At 32.3% G+C, this 15,254-nt stretch overlaps 1 protein-coding gene across 1 annotated transcript; it reads left to right on the forward strand.

Annotated features, from left to right (window-relative positions):
- Window positions 1-156: 156 nt before the first annotated feature.
- LOC121182158 (probable polypeptide N-acetylgalactosaminyltransferase 8) lies at window positions 157-4,193 on the forward strand. The gene is made up of 11 exons (XM_041038517.1): window positions 157-331; window positions 713-962; window positions 1,118-1,284; window positions 1,530-1,713; window positions 1,867-2,064; window positions 2,290-2,404; window positions 2,499-2,684; window positions 3,063-3,200; window positions 3,530-3,625; window positions 3,712-3,879; window positions 4,059-4,193. Exons 1-11 carry the CDS (start codon window positions 157-159, stop codon window positions 4,191-4,193), a joined length of 1,812 nt encoding a protein of 603 aa, XP_040894451.1.
- The last annotated feature ends 11,061 nt before the right edge of the window (window positions 4,194-15,254 follow it).

Here is a 15,254-nt window from a genome sequence, read left to right on the forward strand (position 1 = left end):
AACTGAAAGATTAAAATAATATGGTGCATTTGGTAGGAAATGTTATCTTTCAGATAAGGCATGCTTTACTGTGCACCTTGAGCTGTGGAAAGAACAATGAGAAACATGGCTCAGAGGACAGAACGACATTGATGGGATCCTTGATGAAAAACCACAATGAAGGCATACATGCGAAGAGCTGGGCTAACAGGAGTTTTTTTACTTTTAATATACATCTTCATCTGCTTGATCGTGAGCTGGAGAGCAGGCAAATCTTTTCCAGAAGGAGATTCAGATCAAGACATTGTGAAGAGGAAACTAGACCGGATTGAACAGACTCTACACAAGCTGTGTGAGTACAAGTTCACAAACAACTGGGTTGTTCCTTACAGTTGGCATCTGACTTGCTCACCTGTTTCGATTTACAGTTTCAGTTGCTGTAATGTTTGTTTTTCCATTTCCAGCCAATTTTGCACATTTGCAAAGTGACGAGAATCAGGACTGTGGCATATATATTTGATCACTTATCAACTTATTTATCAACTTATACACATATGATACTTCTCATTATTATTAATGATCCTTCCAGGCTTACTTGACTCACAAATGAACATGAGCTTGCCATTCATTTTAGCTGACTTTCCAAATTCATTATGCTTCAGAGACTGTAAATAAAACTGAACTGTACTGTTTCCAATTTTCTCTGTCTTTACATGAACACAATCAACTAAAGCAAAGCTAATAGAAGTTTCTGGTCAGAAGAGCTCCACCAATAAACTTTTTCCACACGTGGACCAAGAAAAAGAGAAGATTGTGGTGCCAAAGTTATACCCAAACTCCTACCTGTTTGCCAAATGGGGCGATGGCCTGTCAGAAGAGGAACAGAAGGAAGCAGAAGGTCTGTTTCAGATTTATGGGTACAATGTCTTCCTGAGTAACCGGCTGCCACTTGACAGGAAGGTTGTGGATACAAGAGACATCAGGTAACTTTTGTTCATGTGGGGTCCTAATATTTTGAGGGAGGTTTAAGTATTTTGTGTCTGCAATGAGATCAAAGAAGTAAACTGCTTGAGAATTGACTGAATGGAGCATTAGGCATTTTTTTAACATCTGTCACTATACATCACTCACCTCTTAGATGTCTGAAAAAGACTTATCCCAAAGACCTGCCGACCATCAGCGTGGTACTCATCTACGTAAACGAGGCTCTTTCTGTCATTAAGAGGGCAATACGAAGCATCATCACCCACACTCCAGAGCACCTGCTCAAGGAAATCATTCTGGTGGATGACTACAGCACTTACAGTAAGTTTAACAGTGCACTTGTCATACAGCATGATGATATTCTACTCCAACGTCTCAGTATCCTGATCTACATCAACCATTCACCCATACTTAATTCCCCATACCACACTTAAGTCTCATTACCCCTACTTTAAGGAAAATTGCATTAGTCAAGTTCTCAGTGCAGCTTTTGTTCATATTATTTTAGTGGTTGTAGTCATGTGTACTCTTTTATTTATAGATTTGACTGTGGACTACATTTTCAGATGACCTTGGAAAACCACTACAAGACTACATAGATCAGATTCACAAAGAGAGGCCTGGACTCATTAAGAAAGTGTGGCATAAGAAACAAATGGGCTTGTCCCAGGCACGGATCTCAGGCTGGGAGCAAGCCACAGCTGATGTTGTGGCCATATTGGACGCCCATATTGAAGCCACAGAGGGATGGTAAGCGGACTTCAAATTTCCTTCAAATACCTTCAAATTTAGGGGTAACCTCCTTCACCGTCTTAACTTCCTGTTATAATCCAACTGCTGGAAAATGATCAATTTCACCTCCTTCTCTTCTTGTGTACTATTTTATTTTGGTGTCCTTTGCAGGGCAGAACCTTTGCTGGCCAGGATCAAAACCGACAGGACAGTGGTAGTGTCTCCTGTTTTTGATAAGGTCCATTTTGATGACCTACATGTGGAAACATACGTTCCACTCTCTCATGGCTTTGACTGGGCTTTGTGGTGCATGTATGAGTCCTTTAGCCCGGAGTGGCTGAAGATGGATGATGAATCGCAGCCTGGGAAGTATGTGGATCAAGCACTGTTTCATTTAACCAGATTACAATGAGCAGGATGATTATGTTAGACCCTAAACTAGAGCAGCTGCACCAAAGAAGACTGGCCAGCAACCTATAAATCAGCGTGGATGTCATTTATCAGGGCACTGTCTCTGTGAGATTTCTCTGTGTAGTGTCAAGCTACATGTAGAGCAAACAATAGTAACATGTAACATGTCAACCACATTTTTAGGAGTCCCTCTGTTATGGGAATCTTTGCAGCTGACAGAAACTTCCTTGGAGAAATTGGTGGGCTCGACGGTGGAATGACAGTTTACGGAGGAGAGAACGTCGAACTTGGGATTCGTGTGAGTTGCCACAATAAGAATGACTGCAGTTAAACCGTTTTTGAAGATTTGCATATCCGCTAATGACCACTGGATCTATAATTTGACTGCTCAGGTGTGGCTGTGTGGAGGAAGCGTGGAGGTTGTACCTTGCTCCAGGATCGCTCACATTGAGAGGGCCCATAAACCGTATGCGCCCGATCTCAACCCTGCCATGAGGAGAAATGCTTTGAGGGTTGCAGAAATCTGGATGGATGATTACAAGAAGAACGTGTTGATTGCCTGGAATGTTCCTCTTCAGGTTGGCATAACGGTTGATATTCATGGCATGACTTGCTGAGACTTGTACAGAACAAAGCCGTAGTTAGTTATTAGCAACACCTGTGCTTTGCCTACATGCCACAAGCCACAATGTCGAGTACAGCCAAAGTATTTTTGTCCTTTTATTATTATATATATATATATTTAATTTAATGGAAGTTCTGAATTCTGGGTTGAGTTGGCATGGAATGACTCAAAAATGCATCTGCATTTTCATAACTATTACATTAACAGCTACTGTTAGAGCCACTGTTTCCACATTTATTTGCCCCAGTTTTATAAATGACATTTATTGTTTAGATGAATAGAGATTCTTCTTTTTGTTCATGCTCTTTCTGGCCTGACATTTGACACACAGGATCATGGAATTGACATTGGCGATGTGTCTAAGATGAAGAAGCTCAGAGAAAAGCTCCAGTGTAAACCTTTCAAGTGGTACCTGGAGAATGTTTATCCAAGTCTGGAACCATGGGATAACCTGTTGGGGTATGGTGGGGTAAGGGCAAACTTAAGTCATTCATTTGTAGATATAGCAAATAATCTTATACATGAGTATTATATTAGTAAACTTGAAATATTTACACATTGAATTCAGTATCAGAAATCCGATGTTCAAAGACCTTCTGTATTTATTGCATGTTATTTTCAGTTAAGATAATAAAAGCACCAATTAAACATGCTCTGGTAAAACCTTAAAAAGGGTGGTCATGCTAAACTTGAGATTGAACAATGCATTTGAAAAGATATAAAACAAATTAATCTTTACATTGTAGAGAAACACAAGGGACATAAATAACTCCCTTATTATTACACTGACCCGTACAGCTTCAGAACACCCTTCTAAGGCAGCACTGTGTGGACCAGGGAGCCGTTCCAGGAAACATCCCCATCTTGTACGAGTGCCACTTCCAACAGCCACAGGTAGTCAAAGAAGAAAGAGAGAAAAAACTGATAGTTATGACAACAATAAATCGTAACATTAAATCATGACTTTTCCTTCTCACCAGCATTGCTACTACAACACAGATGGAGAAATCATCATAGGGGGGATTCAGTCTCACAAATATAACCACAACCGCTGCCTGGTTGATCCAGGCTCTGGCAGCACTCCCACTCTGCAAGACTGTCAGCTGGCAAAGATAAATCAGCTACACATGCACTGGGACTTCAGACAAGTAAGTCATTGGCTGGTGGCAGTCATGGTAGAGTTTTGTTCAGACTCCTGTACAGTTACTCGTGTATAGTCATTTCAGGTACTATAGAGAAAAGGCAAGTCAGAAATTCTACACATAGGTGCTTTAATTATTTTTTTATATAAGCACTCATATATCCTCTATTGATCACACATTTGCAGGGACAAGCAATCAGAAACAAAGCAACAAAGAGATGTCTTGAGGTTGCCCAGAGAGAATACTCTCACTATGAGCTCATCATTCAGCGGTGCAGTGGACAGAGCTGGAAGATTGAGCACGTCAACACCAGTTTTTAGTTTAGTTAGCATCTAAATGTATGAGGTATTCAGGTAGGATAATGTCAAACTGGATCTTCTTTTCCTTTTTTTGTACTGATTAAGAAAAAATTTTAATCTAAACTACCATGCCTTGAGTGTGTGTCTGAGTTTGTTTTTGCAGTAAGCCAAATATTTTCAATACGTGTCTCGAAACGCACCCACAGATTAACTGTTCATACAGTTAACAAACAATCTCTCCCTCCTCCTAACAAAGTTAGGCTTTGTGTGTGCCTTGCATGTGGTTTTGGTCACATAAAAGCAATTAAGTGTGTGTGTGTGTGTTTGTGTGTGTGTGTGTGTGTGTGTGTCTGTGGCTTCTTTCTTAATTTACCCCCGCTTGTCTTTGTTTTCTTTTGACAGTTTGATGACTGACTGAGCGACTGAGCCAATCACATTTCAGTAGAAACAGGGATCAGCTCAAATTGGGAGGGGCCGCTCGTATCCCCCCTTAATATGCAAAATATTAGTTTCACTCAGTCCAGCGGTGCGGAATCATCCCAGTCTAACGTTACGTTCATAGACAGTAAAACAGGGACATAATACCCGTGACGTCACCGATTGGTTTCGGGGAGTCGGTTTCATGACCAAACCATGGGCATTTGAGCCACCACACGATAGTCCCCGAGTCCGACCCAACAAGCTTGACCCTAAGCTACTGCAACACACAGCAAGAGCTCGTACCTGAAGGTAAGTTCCTTAAAAACTATGACGCCACAGCACTTGAAATAATAATTAATCATTTATTGAGGTCAAACTACGTAAGAAATAAAGCCAAAAAATCGCAAAAACCCATCTTAAAAGTTAACGTTACAAATCTTTCTGTTTTATGGAATTTTGAGGTCTTACTAAAATATGACTTTTTTTTAGCATATTATGAAGCCTTACTGCCCCATGACGTGTTTTGGGACATTGTGAGGTCTTGCAAAAAAATCTGTATTTTTGGCATATTTTCCTTAGCCTTATCCCCCCATGACGTGTTTTATGACATTTTGAGGCCAAAAAAAATGTTGACTTTTTTTGGTCGATTTTGACGCCTTACTATACTATGATGTTTTTTATGACATTTTGAGGTCAAAAATTTTTTTGACTTTTTTTATCCGAAAAAAACGCCATACTATACTATGACGTTTTTTATGACATTTTGAGGTCAAAAATTTTTTTGACTTTTTTTGGCCGATTTTGACGCCTTACTATACTATGACGTTTTTTATGACATTTTGAGGTCAAAATTTTTTTTGACTTTTTTTGGCCGATTTTGACGCCTTACTATACTATGACGCTTTGACATTTTGAGGTCAAAAATTTTTTTGACTTTTTTTGGGCGAAAAAAACGGCATACTATACTATGACGTTTTTTATGACATTTTGAGGTCAAAAAAATTTTTTACTTTTTTTGTCCCAAAAAAACGCCATACTATACTATGACGTTTTTTATGACATTTTGAGGTCAAAAATTTTTTTGACTTTTTTTTGGCCGAAAAAAACGCCAAACTATACTATGACGTTTTTTATGACATTTTGAGGTCAAAAATTTTTTTGACTTTTTTTGTCCCAAAAAAACGCCATACGATACTATGACGTTTTTTATGACATTTTGAGGTCAAAATTTTTTTGGACTTTTTTTGTCCCAAAAAAACGCCATACTATACTATGACGTTTTTTATGACATTTTGAGGTCAAAAAAAATTTTGACTTTTTTTGGCCAAAAAAAACGCCATACTATACTATGACGTTTTTTATGACATTTTGAGGTCAAAGATTTTTTTGACTTTTTTTGGCCGATTTTGACGCCTTACTATACTATGACGTTTTTTATGACATTTTGAGGTCAAAAATTTTTTTGACTTTTTTTGTCCCAAAAAAACGCCATACTATACTATGACGTTTTTTATGACATTTTGAGGTCAAAAATTTTTTTGACTTTTTTTGTCCCAAAAAAACGCCATACTATACTATGATGTTTTTTATGACATTTTGAGGTCAAAAATTTTTTTGACTTTTTTTGTCCGAAAAAAACGCCAAACTATACTATGACGTTTTTTATGACATTTTGAGGTCAAAAATTTTTTTGACTTTTTTTTGGCCGAAAAAAACGCCAAACTATACTATGACGTTTTTTATGACATTTTGAGGTCAAAAATTTTTTTGACTTTTTTTGTCCCAAAAAAACGCCATACGATACTATGACGTTTTTTATGACATTTTGAGGTCAAAATTTTTTTGGACTTTTTTTGTCCCAAAAAAACGCCATACTATACTATGACGTTTTTTATGACATTTTGAGGTCAAAAAAAATTTTGACTTTTTTTGGCCAAAAAAAACGCCATACTATACTATGACGTTTTTTATGACATTTTGAGGTCAAAGATTTTTTTGACTTTTTTTGGCCGATTTTGACGCCTTACTATACTATGACGTTTTTTATGACATTTTGAGGTCAAAAATTTTTTTGACTTTTTTTGTCCCAAAAAAACGCCATACTATACTATGACGTTTTTTATGACATTTTGAGGTCAAAAATTTTTTTGACTTTTTTTGTCCCAAAAAAACGCCATACTATACTATGATGTTTTTTATGACATTTTGAGGTCAAAAATTTTTTTGACTTTTTTTGTCCGAAAAAAACGCCAAACTATACTATGACGTTTTTTATGACATTTTGAGGTCAAAAATTTTTTTGACTTTTTTTGTCCCAAAAAACGCCATACTATACTATGACGTTTTTTATGACATTTTGAGGTCAAAAATTTTTTTGACTTTTTTTGTCCCAAAAAAACGCCATACTATACTATGACGTTTTTTATGACATTTTGAGGTCAAAAAAAATTTTGACTTTTTTTGGCCAAAAAAAAACGCCATACTATACTATGACGTTTTTTATGACATTTTGAGGTCAAAAATTTTTTTGACTTTTTTTGGCCGATTTTGACGCCTTACTATACTATGACGTTTTTTATGACATTTTGAGGTCAAAAATTTTTTTGACTTTTTTTGTCCCAAAAAAACGCCATACTATACTATGACGTTTTTTGACATTTTGAGGTCAAAAATTTTTTTGACTTTTTTTTGTCCCAAAAAAACGCCATACTATACTATGATGTTTTTTATGACATTTTGAGGTCAAAAATTTTTTTGACTTTTTTTGTCCCAAAAAAACGCCATACTATACTATGACATTTTTTATGACATTTTGAGGTCAAAAAAAATTTTGACTTTTTTTGGCCAAAAAAAACGCCATACTATACTATGACGTTTTTTATGACATTTTGAGGTCAAAAAAAATTTTGACTTTTTTTGGCCAAAAAAAACGCCATACTATACTATGACGTTTTTTATGACATTTTGAGGTCAAAGATTTTTTTGACTTTTTTTGGCCGATTTTGACGCCTTACTATACTATGACGTTTTTTATGACATTTTGAGGTCAAAAATTTTTTTGACTTTTTTTGTCCCAAAAAAACGCCATACTATACTATGACGTTTTTTATGACATTTTGAGGTCAAAAAAAATTTTGACTTTTTTTGGCCAAAAAAAACGCCATACTATACTATGACGTTTTTTATGACATTTTGAGGTCAAAAATTTTTTTGACTTTTTTTGTCCGAAAAAAACGCCAAACTATACTATGACGTTTTTTATGACATTTTGAGGTCAAAAATTTTTTTGACTTTTTTTGTCCCAAAAAAACGCCATACTATACTATGACGTTTTTTATGACATTTTGAGGTCAAAAAAATTTTTGACTTTTTTTGTCGGAAAAAAACGCCATAGTATACTATGACGTTTTTTATGACATTTTGAGGTCAAAAAATTTTTTGACTTTTTTTGGCCGATTTTGACACCTTACTATACTATGATGTTTTTTATGACATTTTGAGGTCAAAATTTTTTTTGACTTTTTTTGGCTGATTTTGACGCCTTACTATACTATGACGCTTTTTATGACATTTTGAGGTCAAAAATTTTTTTGACTTTTTTTGGGCGAAAAAAACGGCATACTATACTATGACGTTTTTTATGACATTTTGAGGTCAAAAAAATTTTTTACTTTTTTTGTCCCAAAAAAACGCCATACTATACTATGACGTTTTTTATGACATTTTGAGGTCAAAAATTTTTTTGACTTTTTTTGTCCCAAAAAAACGCCATACTATACTATGACGTTTTTTATGACATTTTGAGGTCAAAAAAAATTTTGACTTTTTTTGGCCAAAAAAAACCCCATACTATACTATGACGTTTTTTATGACATTTTGAGGTCAAAAAATTTTTTTACTTTTTTTGTCGGAAAAAAACGCCAAACTATACTATGACGTTTTTTATGACATTTTGAGGTCAAAAATTTTTTTGACTTTTTTTGTCCCAAAAAAACGCCATAAGATACTATGACGTTTTTTATGACATTTTGAGGTCAAAATTTTTTTTGACTTTTTTTGTCCCAAAAAAACGCCATACTATACTATGACGTTTTTTATGACATTTTGAGGTCAAAAAAATTTTTGACTTTTTTTGGCCAAAAAAAACGCCATACTATACTATGACGTTTTTTATGACATTTTGAGGTCAAAAATTTTTTTGACTTTTTTTGTCCCAAAAAAACGCCATACTATACTATGACATTTTTTATGACATTTTGAGGTCAAAAAAATTTTTGACTTTTTTTGGCCAAAAAAAAACGCCATACTATACTATGACGTTTTTTATGACATTTTGAGGTCAAAAATTTTTTTGACTTTTTTTGGCCGATTTTGACGCCTTACTATACTATGACGTTTTTTATGACATTTTGAGGTGAAAAATTTTTTTGACTTTTTTTGTCCCAAAAAAACGCCATACTATACTATGACGTTTTTTATGACATTTTGAGGTCAAAATTTTTTTTGACTTTTTTTGTCCCAAAAAAACGCCATACTATACTATGACGTTTTTTATGACATTTTGAGGTCAAAAAAAATTTTGACTTTTTTTGGCCAAAAAAAAACGCCATACTATACTATGACGTTTTTTATGACATTTTGAGGTCAAAAATTTTTTTGACTTTTTTTGGCCGATTTTGACGCCTTACTATACTATGACGTTTTTTATGACATTTTGAGGTCAAAAATTTTTTTGACTTTTTTTGTCCCAAAAAAACGCCATACTATACTATGATGTTTTTTATGACATTTTGAGGTCAAAAATTTTTTTGACTTTTTTTGTCCGAAAAAAACGCCAAACTATACTATGACGTTTTTTATGACATTTTGAGGTCAAAAATTTTTTTGACTTTTTTTTTCCCAAAAAAACGCCATACTATACTATGACGTTTTTTATGACATTTTGAGGTCAAAAATTTTTTTGACTTTTTTTGTCCCAAAAAAACGCCATACTATACTATGACGTTTTTTATGACATTTTGAGGTGAAAAATTTTTTTGTCGGAAAAAAAACGCCATACTATACTATGACCTTTTTTATGACATTTTGAGGTCAAAAATTTTTTTGACTTTTTTTGGCCGATTTTGACGCCTTACTATACTATGACGTTTTTTATGACATTTTGAGGTCAAAAATTTTTTTGACTTTTTTTGTCCGATTTTGACACCTTACTATACTATGATGTTTTTTATGACATTTTGAGGTCAAAATTTTTTTTGACTTTTTTTGGCCGATTTTGACGCCTTACTATACTATGACGCTTTTTATGACATTTTGAGGTCAAAAATTTTTTTGACTTTTTTTGGGCGAAAAAAACGGCATACTATACTATGACGTTTTTTATGACATTTTGAGGTCAAAAAATTTTTTTACTTTTTTTGTCCCAAAAAAACGCCATACTATACTATGACGTTTTTTATGACATTTTGAGGACAAAAATTTTTTTGACTTTTTTTGTCCCAAAAAAACGCCATACTATACTATGACGTTTTTTATGACATTTTGAGGTCAAAAAAATTTTTGACTTTTTTTGGCCAAAAAAAACGCCATACTATACTATGACGTTTTTTATGACATTTTGAGGTCAAAAAAAATTTTTACTTTTTTTGTCCGAAAAAACGCCAATTCTATACTATGATGTTTTTTATGACATTTTGAGGTCAAAAATTTTTTTGAATTTTTTTGTCCCAAAAAAAACGCCATACTATACTATGACGTTTTTTATGACATTTTGAGGTCAAAAATTTTTTTGACTTTTTTTGGGCGAAAAAAACGCCATACTATACTATGACGTTTTTTATGACATTTTGAGGTCAAAAAAATTTTTGACTTTTTTTGGCCGATTTTGACGCCTTACTATACTATGACGTTTTTTATGACATTTTGAGGTCAAACATTTTTTTGACTTTTTTTGGCCGATTTTGACGCTTTACTACACTATGACGTTTTTTATGACATTTTGAGGTCAAAAAAAATTTTTACTTTTTTTGTCGGAAAAAAACGCCATACTATACTATGACGTTTTTTATGACATTTTGAGGTCAAAACTTTTTTTGTCGGAAAAAAACGCCATACTATACTATGACGTTTTTTATGACATTTTGAGGTCAAAAAATTTTTTTACTTTTTTTGTCCCAAAAAAACGCCATACTATACTATGACGTTTTTTATGACATTTTGAGGACAAAAATTTTTTTGACTTTTTTTGTCCCAAAAAAACGCCATACTATACTATGACGTTTTTTATGACATTTTGAGGTCAAAAAAATTTTTGACTTTTTTTGGCCAAAAAAAACGCCATACTATACTATGACGTTTTTTATGACATTTTGAGGTCAAAAATTTTTTTGACTTTTTTTGTCCCAAAAAAACGCCATACTATACTATGACATTTTTTATGACATTTTGAGGTCAAAAAAAATTTTGACTTTTTTTGGCCAAAAAAAACGCCATACTATACTATGACGTTTTTTATGACATTTTGAGGTCAAAAATTTTTTTGACTTTTTTTGGCCGATTTTGACGCCTTACTATACTATGACGTTTTCTATGACATTTTGAGGTCAAAAATTTTTTTGACTTTTTTTGTCCCAAAAAAACGCCATACTATACAATGACGTTTTTTATGACATTTTGAGGTCAAAAAAATTTTTGACTTTTTTTGTCGGAAAAAAACGCCATAGTATACTATGACGTTTTTTATGACATTTTGAGGTCAAAAAATTTTTTGACTTTTTTTGGCCGATTTTGACACCTTACTATACTATGATGTTTTTTATGACATTTTGAGGTCAAAATTTTTTTTGACTTTTTTTGGCCGATTTTGACGCCTTACTATACTATGACGTTTTTTATGACATTTTGAGGTCAAAAAAATTTTTTACTTTTTTTGTCCCAAAAAAACGCCATACTATACTATGACGTTTTTTATGACATTTTGAGGTCAAACGTTTTTTTTACTTTTTTTTCCCGAAAAATACGCCTTACTATACTATTACGTTTTTTATGACATTTTGAGGTCAAATTTTTTTTTGACTTTTTTTGTCCGATTTTGACACCTTACTATACAATGACGTTTTTTATGACATTTTGAGGTCAAAAATTTTTTTGACTTTTTTTTCCCGAAAAATACGCCATACTATATTATAACGTTTTTTATGACATTTTGAGGTCAGAAAAAATTTTGACTTTTTTTGGCCGATTTTGACGCCATACTATACTATGACGTTTTTTACGACATTTTGAGGTCAAAAATTTTTTTGACTTTTTTTGGGCGAAAAAAACGCCATACTATATTATGACGTTTTTTATGACATTTTGAGGTAAAAAAAAAATTTTACTTTTTTTGTCCCAAAAAAACGCCATACTATACTATGACGTTTTTTATGACATTTTGAGGTCAAAAAATTTTTTTAATTTTTTTGGCCGATTTTGACGCCTTACTATACTATGATGTTTTTTATGACATTTTGAGGTCAAAAATTTTTTTACTTTTTTTGTCGGAAAAAAACGCCATACTATACTATGACATTTTTTATGACATTTTGAGGTCAAAAATTTTTTGTCGGAAAAAAACGCCATACTATACTATGACGTTTTTTATGACATTTTGAGGTCAAAAAAAATTTTTACTTTTTTTGTCCGAAAAAACGCCAATTCTATACTATGATGTTTTTTATGACATTTTGAGGTCAAAAATTTTTTTGAATTTTTTTGTCCCAAAAAAACGCCATACTATACTATGACGTTTTTTATGACATTTTGAGGTCAAAAATTTTTTTGACTTTTTTTGGGCGAAAAAAACGCCATACTATACTATGACGTTTTTTATGACATTTTGAGGTCAAAAAAATTTTTGACTTTTTTTGGCCGATTTTGACGCCTTACTATACTATGACGTTTTTTATGACATTTTGAGGTCAAACATTTTTTTGACTTTTTTTGGCCGATTTTGACGCTTTACTACACTATGACGTTTTTTATGACATTTTGAGGTCAAAAAAAATTTTTACTTTTTTTGTCGGAAAAAAACGCCATACTATACTATGACGTTTTTTATGACATTTTGAGGTCAAAACTTTTTTTGTCGGAAAAAAACGCCATACTATACTATGACGTTTTTTATGACATTTTGAGGTCAAAAAATTTTTTTACTTTTTTTGTCCCAAAAAAACGCCATACTATACTATGACGTTTTTTATGACATTTTGAGGTCAAAAATTTTTTTGACTTTTTTTGGCCGATTTATACGCCTTACTATACTATTACGTTTTTTATGACATTTTGAGGTCAAATTTTTTTTTGACTTTTTTTGTCCGATTTTGACACCTTACTATACAATGACGTTTTTTATGACATTTTGAGGTCAAAAATTTTTTTGACTTTTTTTTACCGAAAAATACGCCATACTATACTATAACGTTTTTTACGACATTTTGAGGTCAAAAATTTTTTTGACTTGTTTTTGTCCCAAAAAAACGCCATACTATACTATGACGTTTTTTATGACATTTTGAGGTCAAAAAAATTTTTGACTTTTGTCCGAAAAAAACGCCATACTATACTATGACGTTTTTTATGACATTTTGATGTCAAAAATTTTTTTGACTTTTTTTGTCCGAAAAAAACGCCATACTATACTATGACGTTTTTTATGACATTTTGAGGTCAAACGTTTTTTTTACTTTTTTTTCCCGAAAAATACGCCTTACTATACTATTACGTTTTTTATGACATTTTGAGGTCAAAAATTTTTTTGACTTGTTTTTGTCCCAAAAAAACGCCATACTATACTATGACGTTTTTTATGACATTTTGAGGTCAAACGTTTTTTTTACTTTTTTTTCCCGAAAAATACGCCTTACTATACTATGACGTTTTTTATGACATTTTGAGGTCAAAAATTTTTTTGACTTTTTTTGGGCGAAAAAAACGCCATACTATACTATGACGTTTTTTATGACATTTTGAGGTAAAAAAAAAATTTTACTTTTTTTGTCCCAAAAAAACGCCATACTATACTATGACGTTTTTTATGACATTTTGAGGTCAAAAAATTTTTTTAATTTTTTTGGCCGATTTTGACGCCTTACTATACTATGATGTTTTTTATGACATTTTGAGGTCAAAAAATTTTTTTACTTTTTTTGTCGGAAAAAAACGCCATACTATACTATGACATTTTTTATGACATTTTGAGGTCAAAAATTTTTTGTCGGAAAAAAACGGCATACTATACTATGACGTTTTTTATGACATTTTGAGGTCAAAAAAAATTTTTACTTTTTTTGTCCGAAAAAACGCCAATTCTATACTATGATGTTTTTTATGACATTTTGAGGTCAAAAATTTTTTTGAATTTTTTTGTCCCAAAAAAACGCCATACTATACTATGACGTTTTTTATGACATTTTGAGGTCAAAAATTTTTTTGACTTTTTTTGGGCGAAAAAAACGCCATACTATACTATGACGTTTTTTATGACATTTTGAGGTCAAAAAATTTTTTGACTTTTTTTGGCCGATTTTGACGCCTTACTATACTATGACGTTTTTTATGACATTTTGAGGTCAAACATTTTTTTGACTTTTTTTGGCCGATTTTGACGCTTTACTACACTATGACGTTTTTTATGACATTTTGAGGTCAAAAAAAATTTTTACTTTTTTTGTCGGAAAAAAACGCCATACTATACTATGACGTTTTTTATGACATTTTGAGGTCAAAACTTTTTTTGTCGGAAAAAAACGCCATACTATACTATGACGTTTTTTATGACATTTTGAGGACAAAAATTTTTTTGACTTTTTTTGTCCCAAAAAAACGCCATACTATACTATGACGTTTTTTATGACATTTTGAGGTCAAAAAAATTTTTGACTTTTTTTGGCCAAAAAAAACGCCATACTATACTATGACGTTTTTTATGACATTTTGAGGTCAAAAATTTTTTTGACTTTTTTTGTCCCAAAAAAACGCCATACTATACTATGACATTTTTTATGACATTTTGAGGTCAAAAAAAATTTTGACTTTTTTTGGCCAAAAAAAACGCCATACTATACTATGACGTTTTTTATGACATTTTGAGGTCAAAAATTTTTTTGACTTTTTTTGGCCGATTTTGACGCCTTACTATACTATGACGTTTTTTATGACATTTTGAGGTCAAAAAAATTTTTTACTTTTTTTGTCCCAAAAAAAACGCCATACTATACTATGACGTTTTTTATGACATTTTGAGGTCAAAAATTTTTTTGACTTTTTTTGTCCCAAAAAAACGCCATACTATACTATGACGTTTTTTATGACATTTTGAGGTCAAAAAAAATTTTGACTTTTTTTGGCCAAAAAAAACCCCATACTATACTATGACGTTTTTTATGACATTTTGAGGTCAAAAAATTTTTTTACTTTTTTTGTCGGAAAAAAACGCCAAACTATACTATGACGTTTTTTATGACATTTTGAGGTCAAAAATTTTTTTGACTTTTTTTGTCCCAAAAAAACGCCATAAGATACTATGACGTTTTTTATGACATTTTGAGGTCAAAATTTTTTTTGACTTTTTTGTCCCAAAAAAACGCCATACTATACTATGACGTTTTTTATGACATTTTGAGG

The sequence above is a fragment of the Toxotes jaculatrix genome, chromosome 5 (assembly GCF_017976425.1).
Source record: "Toxotes jaculatrix isolate fToxJac2 chromosome 5, fToxJac2.pri, whole genome shotgun sequence".
In the NCBI taxonomy this organism is placed as follows: Eukaryota; Metazoa; Chordata; class Actinopteri; family Toxotidae; genus Toxotes; species Toxotes jaculatrix.

Bases quoted from the DNA above. Each gene is read 5' to 3' on its own strand.
- LOC121182158 (XM_041038517.1), top strand. From the start codon at position 157: ATGAAGGCATACATGCGAAGAGCTGGGCTAACAGGAGTTTTTTTACTT. The intron at 2,685-3,062 runs GTTGGCATAACG...TTTGACACACAG, and splicing joins CCTGGAATGTTCCTCTTCAG to GATCATGGAATTGACATTGG. The intron at 3,201-3,529 runs GTAAGGGCAAAC...TGACCCGTACAG, and splicing joins ACCTGTTGGGGTATGGTGGG to CTTCAGAACACCCTTCTAAG.